Source organism: Phacochoerus africanus, chromosome 2 (assembly GCF_016906955.1).
Source record: "Phacochoerus africanus isolate WHEZ1 chromosome 2, ROS_Pafr_v1, whole genome shotgun sequence".
Taxonomy (NCBI): domain Eukaryota; kingdom Metazoa; phylum Chordata; class Mammalia; order Artiodactyla; family Suidae; genus Phacochoerus; species Phacochoerus africanus.
Window position 1 is genome coordinate 46,140,446 of NC_062545.1, and position 15,802 is coordinate 46,156,247.

The following is a 15,802-nucleotide window of genomic DNA, read 5'->3' on the forward strand; positions in this document are numbered from 1 at the left end:
TGCCACATTACATATGCCTGCATGGTGACATACAGTAAGTATTTAATTTGAAGTATTACAAAAGTCTTGTAATTACTCATCAGTTACTTATAAATTTTATGATTTTTGAATTATGAATTCAGAAATCCTTAAGGATTTGTAAAGATCCTCATTTTCTTGTTCACAGAAATGTTAAAAAATAATTAATAGCATGATGAATTGTTTCAGTCCATAGGGATATGAAAAGATTTTGACATACCAAAGAGAATATTTAAAAATAAACTATTTACCACTTATACCTGGAATCTAATATACTGCACAAATTAACTTTCCACAGAAAAGAAAATCATGGACTTGGAGAATAGACCTGTGGTTGCCAAGGGAGAGGGAGTGGGATGGATGGGGTGCTTGGGGTTAACAGATGCAGACTATTGCCTTTGGAATGGATAAACAATGAGAGCCCTCTGTGTAGCACTGGGAACTGTATCTAGTCACTTATGATGGAGCATGATAATGTGAGAAAATAGAGTGTATAAATGTATGTGTAACTGGGTCGTCATGCCATACAGTAAAAAATTGACAGAACTCTGTAAATCGGCTATAATGGGAAAAAATCATTATATATTAAAAAAATAAAAATAAATAAAATATTTACAGATCAAAAGTCCTCTCTAATTCTTTTGTGTTAAGAATTTTTATTTTATTTCTTAAAGAGTTATTATATCATTCTAATTAGGAATAAGAAGAAAGTATATGTGAGAGAAAACGCCTTATTGGTATAATTCTATGTATCCTAATTCTAATACTTATTATGTCCCTAGGTCACCAGGACTGGTTGTAAGATTCACTCTGGCTGGCATTTAGCATCATTAAATTGAAAGGCTTTAGGCTAACAATTCATTCTGGCAGAGTCATAGGGTTAAATAAAGGCAGGAGACCTAGAATCTGTTCCTACTTAGATTGGAGATAATGATCAGTCAGGATATTTTTTAGTTTTGAAGCCATAATCATTGGAACCTGAAAAGAGTAGAGCCATCCTTGAGTCTTCATTCTACTCTGACATCCAATTGATATTAAAATTTGTGATTTTTACCTCCTGAATCTCAACCCTAACACATATTTTCTCTTTTCACTGTCTCTGTTGGACTCACCCTCCCACTTCCCCATCTAGGTCATTGTGGTTGGTATTTGGTACTTTAACTCCTTAATCAGAGAAACTGCTCCCCAAAGTTATTTTTAAAATGCAAATTTGGCTATTTAACTCTCCTTCTTACAAGCCCTTAAAGGATCTGCTCTCATTATTTACAAGATTAAATACCAAGTCCAATAAGCATCTTTCACAAGTCTCTTGAAGGACTGACTGGTTCCTTAGTTTCACCTACCCTTGCTTTACTTCTTTTTCATGTTTGTTATCAAATATATCAGAGATATGAGTTCACCTTTTAAGACTGAAGTCAAAAGACAACTCCTTTTAAAACCTCATTAGACTCCTCAAAACAGAGTAGGTTAGATTCTACTTTATTCTTCTACTGAAGTTTTACATATTTGTAGCATGTAGTCCCTACACACTGTGTTACATTCTGTTGATGAAAAAAATCAATCAGTCCACTTAAGAAAGAAATGGAAGATTATATAACAGCCAAAGTGAAGATTATAACTCAGGAACCACCTCTCAGAAAATTTGAGGACTGTTCTGCCTATTAGAGGTCAAAGCAGTTGTATAAGGTTTTTGAGACAGAGGGCTCTACATTAAATGTTGCATTACTAACCGTTTTACACAATTCAGGTTTACACTAAAAAGTGAGTAGTGGGTTTCAGGTCATCATGAGCCCTTACAAGATCAAAAAGGAAGGTTATCTCCTAAGGAATTGTGACCACTTATGAGATTAAGAAAGAATGTTATTTCCTAAGGAGGCTGGTTAACACAGATGCACCACACACTCTAAAGGGGAGGGAAGAGGACCAAATGGCCAAAGAACAATTTCATGTTTAAATTTTTCTTACCTTGCCATAAAATATGAATTTTTTTTCATCTATTTGTGTATAGATTTCCTTAATAAACTGCAAATTTATTTAAGATATGTACCTACTTCATTTCTATGCCTTTGCTATATGCCAGGTCAGAAACACCTAATAAATGTTTGTTGTATAAACAGACAAGCTAATTAATTTAAAAAAGATATTTAGGTAGAATAAGTAGGTCATATATGATGCAGTACATATCAGTTCTATTCAGAATATATCTGATCTCTCTCTATATACACATATATATAAACAAAGTGAATAACTTTCTATTTCTAAAGAATTGGAAGATATTAATAATTCTCATTTTCATTCTGTCTTACACATATACACTCACAGTCTCCTATGCAAACACACTGATATTTCAGTTTAAACTACTTTTAAAATCATCTTAAAAAATCATTTTCAGGTTTATATTTCTGGCAGTCAAATTATTTGGAAGAAGCTTGGAAAAAATCTTATGGCTAAGGAAAAATCAAAATCATGCTTTTAAAATTGGAAGGCAAGAAGAGTTTTCAGCTCTATAAATTGATCTCCAAAAGGTACTGCTAAAGAACTAAAGTCGGTTGTAAGGTGCTGACGCCCTGACCTGTGGAGATGCAGTAATTCCACTGACAATAAGTGTATGAGCATTTTTTTCCCTCTCCTTACTGCCAAATGTCTTTGGTGGAAAAGTACCTGGATTGCTGAGTGTGGCATTAAAGTTTAATTCTATCCAATCAGGTAGGCAGAGAGCAAATTCTGACACTGACTTTGACTGTGAAAGAGATGGAACTTTCCAAAAACTCTTAAAAAAACAATGTAGCAAACCAAAACATGATAAGAGCCAAAAAGGAACCATTTCCAGCTTTAATATTATTTTATTACTCAAATATCTATGTAAGCATACTATAAAGTATAAATGGATAATTTATTTGTATTTTTTTCAGAGCAAGCATTTTATTTATTTTAAAGTTTAACCTTTCCCTCTTGTTTAATCTTTTAGATTCCTGGCCAATGTTTAATTTTTTGCTTGAGTGCTGTAATAAAATTAAGTTAAAAAATGTGTATCTATTTTAGAAAAATATAATCCTAAATAATTGGATTAAAACATAGGAACATTAAAAGTTCCCTTATCTTTTTCACCTAAGTAATAAAATTAATGTTGATAGAATTTTTTTCCCTTTTGGTTCATCATAATTTATCAATTCAGTATCGTTAAAATTTGAAAACCCGGCTGCAAAAATGGGTTATATTTTTTAAAACAATAAAGAAAATAATCTAAATTTAGAATACAATTTCAACAACTGTGTCAGATTAGTCTGCTCTTACAGAGCATGGCAAGCACAGTAAATTACTCAGCACTGTTAAAAACCACTATTTCTTTTATTTCCTATCATATGAGTAAACTATTTAAAAAATCTACCTCAATTGTTAAAACTTCAAAGCTCTAGGAAATCCATCTTTACTTTTAGAAAGGCATTACTTTCGGTAAACATTAAAATATATAACAATAGGAGCTCCTGTTGTGGCTCAGTGGTTAACGAATCCAACTAGGAACCATGAGGTTGCAGGATCGATACCTGGCCTTGCTCAGTGGGTTAAGGATCCCGCGTTGCCATGAGCTGTGGTGTAGGTTGCAGATGCGGCTCAGATCTGGCGTTGCTGTGTCTGTGGCGGTAGGCCGGTGGCTAGAGCTCTGATTAGACCCCTAACCTTGGAACCTTATATGCCGCGGGAACAGCCCTAGAAAAGGCAAAAAGACAAAAAATTTAATAAAAATTAAAAAAACATAATGATACAATGTTTTTAGGACCCATGATTAGTAGAAGGGATTGAACAGTTGCATATTTCCATAGTTATATTTTATATAGGAAAATAAGCATTACAAATAATATTTTTAAAATATACTTCTGAAGAAAAAGAAGTGTCAAACAATTATTCACTCTGCTGATAACTCAAAAACATCATTCTAAGAAGGATTTCTACATTATATGCACTAAAACATACATTTTTCATTCAAGACATATTCTTCCCCAGTCATGAAAGAAGTGAAATGTCTCAAGTATAAGAGACTTCCACATATTTTGATATTTTTTGTATGTATCAAACTTTAAAAAGAAAGAGCTGCTGAAATGGCTGCATATCTGGGTTAAAACTGACTATGAATTTCTTTCCTTGTAGATTAACTGAATATTCTATAACAACTTAGCCATAGTCATTCTTTTGTTTCAATTCCTCATTTATAGGTACATAAACTTATTTTTGTTTAAAATGCAAAGATTAATAGACATAGTCAAGAATTCCATCAAAGACTGAAATGAATATCTACATGAGATGATGCGATACAGTATTTTTATTCCTTATTTTGTAACTAAAAATTTTCTAATTATTTTACAACACACACCGGGAAAGAGAGTTGCATGAATTGGAAGGAGTAGAAAGAAGCTTAACTTACTTCTCTCAACTAGTTGTTGAACAGAGGTTTTCCATGTAAATTATCTTTATCTCATGATGTCCTCGTCTTAGTCTTATTAGGCTGGTATTTTTTTAAAACTATTTCATAAATGAAGAAGCTAAGCTTCAGAGAGATTCACTGACTTATTTTAAGTTACATAAATCATGATGCATTATGGGCTTTTAGAGTAATTCTTTGTCTTATTCTTATCAGATAAAACAGATTCTCTCTAAATGCTGGAAGATGGCGTGTTTTACATTGAGACAGCCATTTGATATGTATCAATTAAAATATTTTAAATTCTTCCCCTAGAAAAGTCATTCTACATGGAATAACTTGCACGGTATTACTAAAGATTAACTTTTATAAGAATTAGTTTGACTCAAATCAAGATGGTGGCATAAAAGGATGCTAAACTCACCTTCCACAAACACATCAAAAATACTTCTACATCTGGAATGATTCTTATTGAAAACTAACTGGAGAAAGACTCCTGTAGAACCAGGCCTGCAAAAAGATGCATACGAATTGGGTAGTAAGGCAAGAGGAGCAACCAGGTTGGGATCTGTGCCTCTCGAAGGAGACTCAGAGGAAAGGGAGATACACAGGTAGAGACCCTCCCTGGAAAGTGATTGGTTTCGGCACCAGCCCTGGAGTCTGAGTGGGGAAGAAAAGCCCCCTTGGATGGTTGTAGGGCCACTGGAATTATAGGAGGGCTGTGGGATGTCTGGGCTCTGCTCAGGAGGAGCACAAATGCTTTGCTTTCTCTGAAGCAGAGTGCACTGGGTGGACTGGCTCTCTCTTTTGCAGTGACCATCCTGAACAACCCAGCCTGAACCAAGCGAATGCTCTAGCACCCAGTACCCAGCACCATTTGCCTCCAGTCACAGTTACACACCGGACTGTGGACAGCATGACTATGGAAAAATCTCACCTATGAAATGCTGTTGGGCTCAAATCCTAAGCATAAGCAGGTCGAGGGCAAAATTATTGGCCATTGCACAGACGGAGCTTCAGAGGCAGCTGGATATCTCATGGTGGCCAGATGGCTGGCCCCACCTTGCGCTCTGACACTTGCTGAATATACACACCAGACCCTCTTGCTCCATCTCTGCTCCCCTCTCGGGGTAAGGGTGCTGGTTGTGGTGGAAGGAGGTGGAGCATACACTTAAAGGGAACAGAGCCTGCTCAGACATAAATCTGTGGGCTTCTGTTCCAGTTTCTTCAGACATGACTCAACTCCTGGGCAGTGAAGGCCACTGAATAGAGGAGAAACCCCAGCTCATCCCTGTCTCTGGATCTAGCCCCTCCATCTCCAGGCCTGCCCCCTATCTAGGTGGTAGCTTCCAGTACACCCTGGAGGAGGATGTGACCCTTGCTCACATCAGATTCAGCTCTCTCAACAAACCCTCTGGGCACACACAGGATGTATAGGGCTGTTCCCAGGCAATGAGATCCCTTCGAAACAAAAAACAATAAAAAAGGGAGATTTCTCTATTGGCAATTCAGAAATTTTTTAAAATATTATTTTCTTCGGAGTTCCCGTCGTGGCGCAGTGGTTAACGAATCCAACTAGGAACCATGAGGTTGCGGGTTCGATCCCTGCCCTTGCTCAGTGGGTTGACGATCCGGCGTTGCCGTGAGCTGTGGTGTGGGTTGCAGACGCGGCTCGGATCCCGCATTGCTGTGGCTCAGGTGTAGGCCGGTGGCTACAGCTCCGATTGGACCCCTAGCCTGGGAATCTCCATATGCCGCGGGAGCGGCCCAAGACCAAGAAATAGCAAAAAGACCAAAAAAAAAAAATATTTTCTTCATTGAAAATTCTAGCAATTGTCTTAAAGAATGAGTCTTGAAAATATTTAGTGATCATTATAAGGGCTGTGATAGCTCATACAGTGATCAAGAGGCGTTTTCATTATAAAATAAAACTGAAATAAATGTTAAGGAAATATATCCCACATTTTAATATACCAAAAGGCCTACTGATTTGATGAATAAAATACAGAATTAAAAATTATATTGTAATTATTAAAACACAAGGTATAACAATCAAAACAATCAAATTTTTAAATTTGAGTCTCTTCATATTCTGAAGCCATGTTCTAAAATAGCAAACATCCTGTTCATATGGTAGGCCTATTACAGAGTGTGGGTTTTCTTATTATTTTATCCCTTGCAATACTAAGTCAAAATAATGCAATTTATTTTTCTCATAAATGGATTCTTCCTATAATTAATTAATTTTTTACTCCTGGTCAAAGGCTTTTTTTTTTTTGGATTGAGAGAGTTAAAAAAAAGTTAATTTAGAATGTATATGGTCCATCTGATATTTTTGAAAACATAATCAGAGTGAAGGGATATTCGCAGTTGGAGGGCAGGAAGTCCTAGGCGATGGAAAGGGGTCTGTAAAACCAGAAGCAGAGAACTCCGAGGGAAAAACTGCCTGCAGAAGGATTTCACATATTAAAAACAAAACCAAATATCTTTGTGTCTCAGTGCTTTCTTTTATAAATTATTTGATATATTCTTTATAATCTACATGGTGCCAGAGAAAAAAGTTACATATAATGTTTTTAGTTATTTCTATAGTCCTCTGCTGTGTGATTCTAATTTGGATTTTAGTATAATTTCAACATAGTTTTTATGGTTTAATAAAACTTGAACACATTAAAATGCTATTAAACTGTTACACATGGTTAATAATACTTATTGACTTCTGAAAGCAGCTATTATTAAACTGAACAAAGTCATTAATGTCTTTAAACTTTGCACCAGGATATAAAGTACAAAACAGATGTCTAACTGTATCTAGAGAACAGTCTGCTAGCTATATATGTTTCTTTTTTTTTCCCATTTTTAACCTTATCTTTTATATTTTGTATTTTGAATTAAAAATTAATAAATGAAAGAGCAATACAATGGAGTCTAGTGTTTTTCCCAGGGATCATGACTTTCTAGGCAGTAGACATAGTATAAACCACCTCAGGAGTTTGTGTCTTCATATATGAAATCAGTAGATTACTAGAGGTAATTTCTATAATCTTCAGTCCTAAATTTCCATGAGTCAATAGGAAACATTTAGGATATTTTTTTTTGTCTCTCTCTCTCTCTTTTTTTTTTTCAGGCTGCACCTGCGGCATATGGAAGCTCCCAGGCTAGGGGTCAAATTGGAGCTGTAGCCTCTGGCCTACACCATAGCTCATGGCAACACTGGATTCTTAACCCACTGAGCAAGGCCAGGGATTGAACCTGAGTCCTCATGGGTAGTTGTCAGGTTTATTACTGCTGAGCCACAACAGGAGCGCCTATGTAAATTTAAAAACAGAAGTGTAACCATAAGATACTACATTTTCTGAACAAAAATATATTTTCATTTATTTTAAATAACAAATGGAGTGTGTGAATGGCAAAGATTTTGAAAAATCCCATCAGCTGTCAATTTTTTTTCTTGTATTTTAAACATTCTATTGTTAATTTTATATGTCTTCATTGGGAAATATAAGTTTACTCACTTCAGAGTTTGAATTGCCCAACATATATATTCGTAAAAATAAATTTAGGTGTTTGAAATGCCGTTTCACTTCTCCAGAAAAGATCCACAGTATGGTTATAGAATTACTTGAACAGTTTATGTTACTATGCACCTAACAGCCAGTAACTGTTTATCTAAAAATATTAACTTATTTTGCTTGAAATGGTTAACATATTTATATAAGTATTCAAAGCAACATCACCTATGTATTTATCACATAATGAGAAAACCAGGCTATAAACACTGGCTTATTCAGTTACCATCTTCAAGGATCACATTCTAAACAGTCAGGCTTAAGTAATTCTTTTTTTCTCCTTTTTCATTTTTTTTCCATTGAAAGATTCTCTATGCCTTTCAAAATGTAACTATGTTAGAAAGAAGGAAGAGTTGATAATAGCTACTCATTATACATCATTGTTAAAATTATCTAAAATAATCAAATGTCTTCATGAGAAAAATCAGTAATGAACAAACTACAAATCTGACACTTCTCAGACCTACAGAAGCCCTATAATTTAAATCTGAATGGTAGAGATGTTTAAATGAATCCATACACTCGTAGATTTTTCACCTAGGTCTACATGTGTAATGGAATAGGCTATCTCAGGTATGTCTCTGTATTAATGCTTCCATTCCTGTCCTTTAACTGGTCAGGCTTCTCACAACACAGGAATAATTCAGTAAAGAGTTTGGCCCGTAGATTTGGAATTCAAAGATATCTGGATAACACTAGCAATGAGCAATAAAGCTGGCATAAACATGTTGCAAACCGAGACTAAGTCAACTTAAAAAATTATGTAACAATTTATCGAAAATAACAATATTCTTTGTTTAGTGGGCATTCCATTTACAATGGAATAAAATGCCTATTCAAGAGTTCACATGCATTGAAAATTAGAAGAAAATAATTTTGTTATAAGAAAAAAATTCATAAAACAAAAGGTTGAGAGGTAAATAGAGAATTGAAAAGGATCTTTTCAAAAAGACATAAAAAAGAAAAAGAATGATATGCATGAAAATCAGTTTAAATTAGCGATATACAATATGTAAGCAGTATTAGTATCTGAAGAAAAATGAAGAATTATTGAACCAGTACGAATGCACAAAAGAACAACAGAAGAATAATATGAGAAAAGTTTTCAGACATGAAGAAATAAGAAATATGTAACATCACATATTCCAATTAAATGCTTCTACTTCAAAGATGAAAGGGAAAGGAATTAAATTATAAGTTCTCAACATAACAGTCATTGGGATAAATATTTTATACACCTTTTTGAATTAAAGAAATTAAAAACTGTGTCAGCTTTCACTAAGGGAAGTGAATCAAATGTGTTCATAAAACATAACGTTCATGAGAGTAGGCCATTCTCTGCTGTTTTTTCTGCAATGATGGAGAAGAAAGCAAGATAATAGCATCTACTGCAAATTCCTCACTCAACATAAGATCTAAGAAATGTGAACTTCACCAAGTTCTAATTCATATGTAAAGCCAAAAACACAACAAAATATTTTAGGTTGGCAGCGTCAAATTTTCCAGGCAATCACTCCAGGTAATATATTTTATGTTTTTTCTTTTTTTCAAATGTGATTACAACTTGAGATTTTGACTGAAAAAAAATTAATTCTCCTGAAATCACTAGGGAGCCAATAATATAGAATATTCTACAGAATATTGAGAGCTGAAATCTTTTAATAAGGAAGTTTTATCAAAATAAAGCTTCAGGATAAGTATTCTTAAGATGGAAATTTATAGGTTTGGATAATTATTTCCCCAATTAAAATCAAACAAAATTTTGAAAGCTAACAAATATACCAGCAATAAGAACCAAGACATTAACATTGATTTGTATGTATTCAGGAAAATGAGCATAAAGAAGACAATAACTAAATATTTCATCACATTTTTAAGAATAAGAGTTTAAAAATTAAATTTGAAGAATGCAAAATAGAGATTTAAACAATAAGTTTGATATATTTTTATATTTTAAAATGTTTTTTATCATGTTTTAAATAAATATATCACAGGTTTATCCTTAGGCAAGTAGAAATCTGATGACTTAACTTGCAAAGGTCTCCCTCCCATAATATGAGTTTCCTTTGTAATAAATTGTCTGGGGACTGCTATTTTGGCACCAACTGTGTTGGATCCTCCCAGTCACTGTGCAAGTCCCCTAGAATCTGCACTGCCCTCAAGCGTTCACCATTCACAGATTTTCGGGGCTTTTGGGCACCTTGAATCAGCAATGAAAATTTTGAATACACATGGATATTCAAATGTTTTTGAATAACCTTTTAGCAATAATGAATGCCTACCCTTGTCCCTTAGAGATGCCTAGAAGAAGCAGTGTCTTCATTCTGAATTCCATTGAGTTCACACCTTAAGGTCAGACTAACTAGCTGATGGATAACATCCCCCAAAAGGAACATTGATAGAGCAGCTTTTATAGTACTTGATTTAACAAATACTATTCATGTTGTGAAAACATACATTTTAGATTTAGGTACACTTATTTCTAATTTTTTGATTTAAAAATATTTCCATGAATGGAACTCTGGTTTAAAGCATTATATCAATTGAGAATAAATGCTCAACATTCTGTTGCCGACTTAATTCAACTCCTAATTAGGTTATAATCTGGAGGGTGCTTGCTATGGCCAAATGATCAATTTTATAATTTCATTATATGTAATTAGCACTGATATTAAAAAATATGTTTACATACTGCCAGAGAAAAATAAGCAAAATCTATGCTCAAAAATACAAAATACAATTTAAAACATAAACACATATACACTCACATAGAACAATTGAAAATGGCATATTAGCCAATATGTAATAAATAAAACTTGCATCATCATAATAAATACTGTATGTATATGTTAAATGAAAATATAATAATCTTGGGATTATGTGAAATCTGTATCTATGACTCAAATAAAATGATATTGCAGGGATTAAAATAAATAAAAGGTCAAGAATGTGTCATAGATACTGAGCAAAATGTATGGTAGCGGCAGTATTGAATACAAGGCAGATTATATTAATAATTTAAAGATAAGCAACTGATAAGGTATATAAATAACAGATAAAATTTACTATTAAATAATACGCATGGTCAACTAACTGTTCAGTAATTTATGATATTTTAACAGAAATGGTTGCTCAAAAATTTTAACATCATCTTTTTCCAAATCAAACCGACACAGAGAAAAAAAGGTAAAGTGAGTTTTTTCTTTTAAAATATCTAGGTTCATTAATATTTTTTAAATTAAACAGATAATGGCTAAATTCACAAAAGACCAACATATTATGTATATTGCTAATCATAAACAACAGACTAACTTAGACATGTCTAGTTTAAAATCAGCATAAAAATTAATAAAGAGAAACATCATTTAAAATCGATTCAGAAATTTTTGAAGTAGGAGTACTCATGCACACACCATCCATTGCAGCTTTACATTTCTAAGCAAGAAGGTCTCAATCTTAATGCTCCAGCAGGAGGAACGAAGATTTTCTCCTTGCCCAACAACAAGCTCAGCCAATGGAAAACTTCATAACACAGCCAATGAGAAGCCATCACTGCTCCAAACTCTCTCTTTTCCTCCAACAGACCTTTGTTCATATTAGCCCCTCCCAACTTTTCCATTTTTCTCTATAAAGTAATATTCCTTTTTTTGTTTACCCAGCTTGCCTGTGATGTTGGCTATAGCTTAATTGCTCTGAATTGCAATTCCTCTGCTATTCTTTAATAAACTCATTTTGTTGGTGAAAACAAACAAAACAAAAAACAAATGATAAAAACCCACAAAAAACAAAGGTAATGAAAATTCATCTCTTAAGAAATTAAAAAATATACCTTAAATAATAATTGGTTTAAAAATGCAGTGACAGGTGAATTTGTTTAAATCTTAAAAACTTTATAATTGTTAAGATCTTAGAAGGGAAATACAGTAGTGAGAGATGAATCTTTGGTTAAGTATGCTATAAATATGAACTATTTGTAAGTCATTCATGTGGAGTAATTTTAAGAAAAGGATTAAGAACCCAATTCGGGGAAAGAGGATATATGAAACAGTTATAAAATGAGCAACAATTACATTTGAGAGTCCAACTTGGGTTGATATGAATACTTGGTATTTGGAAAAATATATGAGCAATGCTTTTTTTAGAATTGTTGATTTCTAGTTTAGGACTGCATTTTTAAAGATGAAAACTTACATAAAAGCTTAGTTTCTGCATTTCAGAGTGCCTTACTAGTGGGATGTTTATAAGCTTTCATAATGTACATGTAGTTATTCATGGATAAATGAATACTAACCTGCAGTAAAACGTGTGTCCATGTCCATCAACACAAATCCCTCCATTAAGCCAGAAGACTGTATTCAGCACAGGATCAGCACAACTGCTGATATTTACTTCACAATATGTATCACTGGATTGGCTTGAGCAAATGCAAGGAAAGCTGTGGGCTGCCTTCTGGCAGAAGTCTTCATTTGTATAGAGGATGGATGTGCAGTCCTAAATTAGAAGAGAGAGAATCAAATTTGATTATTAGTGTTAAGTCTAGAAATTTGTTTACAATTATATTCTTATTTGAACATTTTAAAGAAACTAATTTGCAAGCTTATCTAATTTTCCCTTACTCTAAAAACTGAAATATGTATTGCTAATAATAAGTGATTTTTAATTTTATCACCAGAAATACTTGTCAAATATCTTGTTGATTTTTCAGAAAAAAAATTATTAGACTTTATTAAATTATGTATGATGTGCATATCTGGAATTCACTGACCCTTGATATCTACATACATCTCCATTTGCCTGGGACAGTCCCAGTTTAACTTTGCTGTCTTGGATAATGACTAATAATGGGTTTGATCACATACTTAGAATAGACAATTCATAATTGACTTATACCCCTCTAAAAGACAAAACATCTAAAATATCTGAGTTTGTATACCATTCATTTTTTTTCACCAGAATTAATTAATGTATATGTTTTCAGCTTTATTGAAATATAATACATTTTATAAAACTCTGAAATATAAAGTGTAAAATGTGATGATATATATCTACATCATGAAAAGTGTATTATGTACACACATTGCGTATGTTTATCAAGATAACATGTCCATCATATCGCATATTTACTTTTTTTGGTTTGGGTCAGGGTAGTGAAACACTTAAGTTCTATTTTTTTTAGTAAATATTAATAATACAATACAGCATTATCAACTATAGTCACCATGTTATATGTTAGATTCCCAGAATTTACTCAGCTTATAAATTAAATTTGTACCCTATTTTTCCCTTCCCCCTAACTTCTGGGGCCCTGGCAACCACCACTCTATTCCCTGTACTTCTTTCTGTACTTTTAACTTTTTTTTTCAGCATTCACATATAAGTGATACAATATAGCTCTGTCTTTCAGTCTGGCTTATTTCACTTAGCATAATGCCCTCCAGGCTTATCAGTGTTGTCACAAATGGCAGGGGTTTCTTCTTTTTTAAGGCTGAATAATATTCCATTGTACATATAGCTATCCCATTTTCTGTATCCAGTCATCTGTTGATGGACACTTAGGTTGTTTTCATATCTTTGCTACTGTGAGTAATGCTGCAATGAACATATGCACAGCTCTCTCTTCAACATAATGGTTTCATTTCCCTTGAACATTTACCCAGAAGTTGATTACTGGATCATATGGTAGTTTCATTTTAATTTCCTGAAAAATCTCCATACTGTTTTCCCACAGTGATTTACCAATTTACATTCTCACCAGCAGTGCATAAGGGCTTCCTTTTCTCTACATCCTTTGCATGTACATCCTCTGCATTTGTTGTCTCTTGTCTTTTTGATAATAGACATCTTAACAGGAATGAAATGATATCTTATTGTGGCTTTGACTTCCATTTCCGTGATGATTAGTGACATTGAGCACCTTTTAATATACCTGTTAGTCATTTATATGGCTTCTTTGGAGAACAGTCAGTAATCTTTTTTTTTTTTTTTTTTTCCTTCAGGTGCCTCCATGGCATGTGGAAGTTTCCAGGCCAAGGCCAATGCTTTAACCTGTATCACAGCTACAATAATGCTGGAGTGTTAACCCCTAAGCTGGGCTGGGGATTGAACTGGCACCTCCACCAGACAGGCCTATGCCATAGCCACAGCAATGTGGGATTCGAGCCACATCTGTGAACTACATCACAGCTCACAGCAACACAAGGTCCTTAACCCACTGAGCAAGGCCAGGGATCGAAACTGCATCCTTATGGTTCCTAGTCAGATTCATTAACCACTGAGCCATAATGGGAACTCCTGAAGAGAATTTCCTATCTGCAGTGTATATTCTTAATTAAATACATTTGTGCGGATTTATTTCTTGGTTTTCTATTCTGTTCCATTGGTCTATATGTGTTTTTATGCCAATATCATACTATTTTGGTTAATATAGCTTTGTAATATAGTTTGAAATTAGGAAGTTGATGTTTGCAGCTTTGTTCTCCTTTATCAGGATTTCTGTGGCTATCTGGGGTTTTTTGAGGTTCCATATGGATATTAGGATTATTTATTCTATTTCAGTGAAAATGGGAGTTCTTATAAAGGTTACAGTGTGTAGATTGTTGAGTAGTATAAACATTTTAATGATATCAATTCTTTCAATTCATAAATAAGGAAAATCAATTTTTTGTGTCTTCAATTTATTACATTAATATTTTATAGTTTTCTTTGTACAGAACTATCATCAACTTGGTTAAACTTATTTCTAAGTATAATATTCTTTTTTTTTCCTATCGTAAATGGGATTGTTTTCTTAATTTCTCTTTCTGATAGTTTATTGTTAGAAACATGACTGATTATTGCAGTTTTTTTTAATATTTTAAGATGCTAAAAACTTAACTTTGAATGCATAGAAAAGCTCTATGTTTTTACACTTAAAATTTTGAGATGCTAGGTGTGGGGTCCAAACCCATCATTTCTCAGGGAGAGCTAGAAGTTAGGGATTCACTCCTTACTGTATAGTGTTGTCCCAGGTGTGGGGTTTATGGTGAGAGTGGATCTCAGCCTTTCCTCTGCATTTCAATGTATTTATTTCTCAGTTGCTTTTGCACAGTCATTACTCAGCTGGTTTTTGGGTTTCTTAGAGGAACAATTGTTCTGTGCTTGAATGTACATTCAGTGTGTCTCCGGCAGGAGGGAAATTCAGAGCCTCAACTATTGCCACCTTGATCCAGATTCTTAATGTACATTTGATGATAATTTAATTAACCACTTTTCTTATGCATGGGTCCAGACTTATGTCCAGCATGTACATTTGATCATAATCTTTTAATTAACCACTTTTCTTATGCATGTGTCCAGACTTATATCCAGACTTATGTCCAGCATTCTAGAAGTACAGGGGTGTTGTGGAGTCAGAGGAACCTGGATAATATGTCTCTTTCTTTTTAAGCTTTAGAATATTTGCATACTTCTACTTTTATTCAATCTGCAAAGGTATTCAATTTATTGTAGGTCCATTTATGCATAAAATGGCAGTAATATCATTCACCTCATACAAGTTCTTATGATAATTAAGTAAAATAATGAATATAAAGCAATTAGTCCTATTCTTGGGACATAATAGCTGTTCAGTAAATGCCATCTTCTTTCCTTTATATTCTGAAAGCCAAGGAACTTGTCAGCTTCCATTTAAGTCATTTGGAACTTAGAATAGAAAGTGAGTTCCTCAGTACATCTGTTGTCTACCAAATCATACCACATATTTCTTAAGTTCACATTTTAGATATTACATACATGCTGATATTTTGAAAAGCACAGAGAA

The 15,802-nt window shown here is 33.5% G+C and overlaps 1 protein-coding gene across 1 annotated transcript in view; it reads right to left on the minus strand.

Annotated features, from left to right (window-relative positions):
* Nucleotides 1–15,802, minus strand: part of EYS (eyes shut homolog) — a 1,324,234-nt gene that overhangs the window by 829,698 nt on the left and 478,734 nt on the right. The window contains 1 exon segment of the mRNA XM_047769134.1: nucleotides 12,296–12,495. Coding sequence (XP_047625090.1) covers nucleotides 12,296–12,495 — 200 coding nt within the window.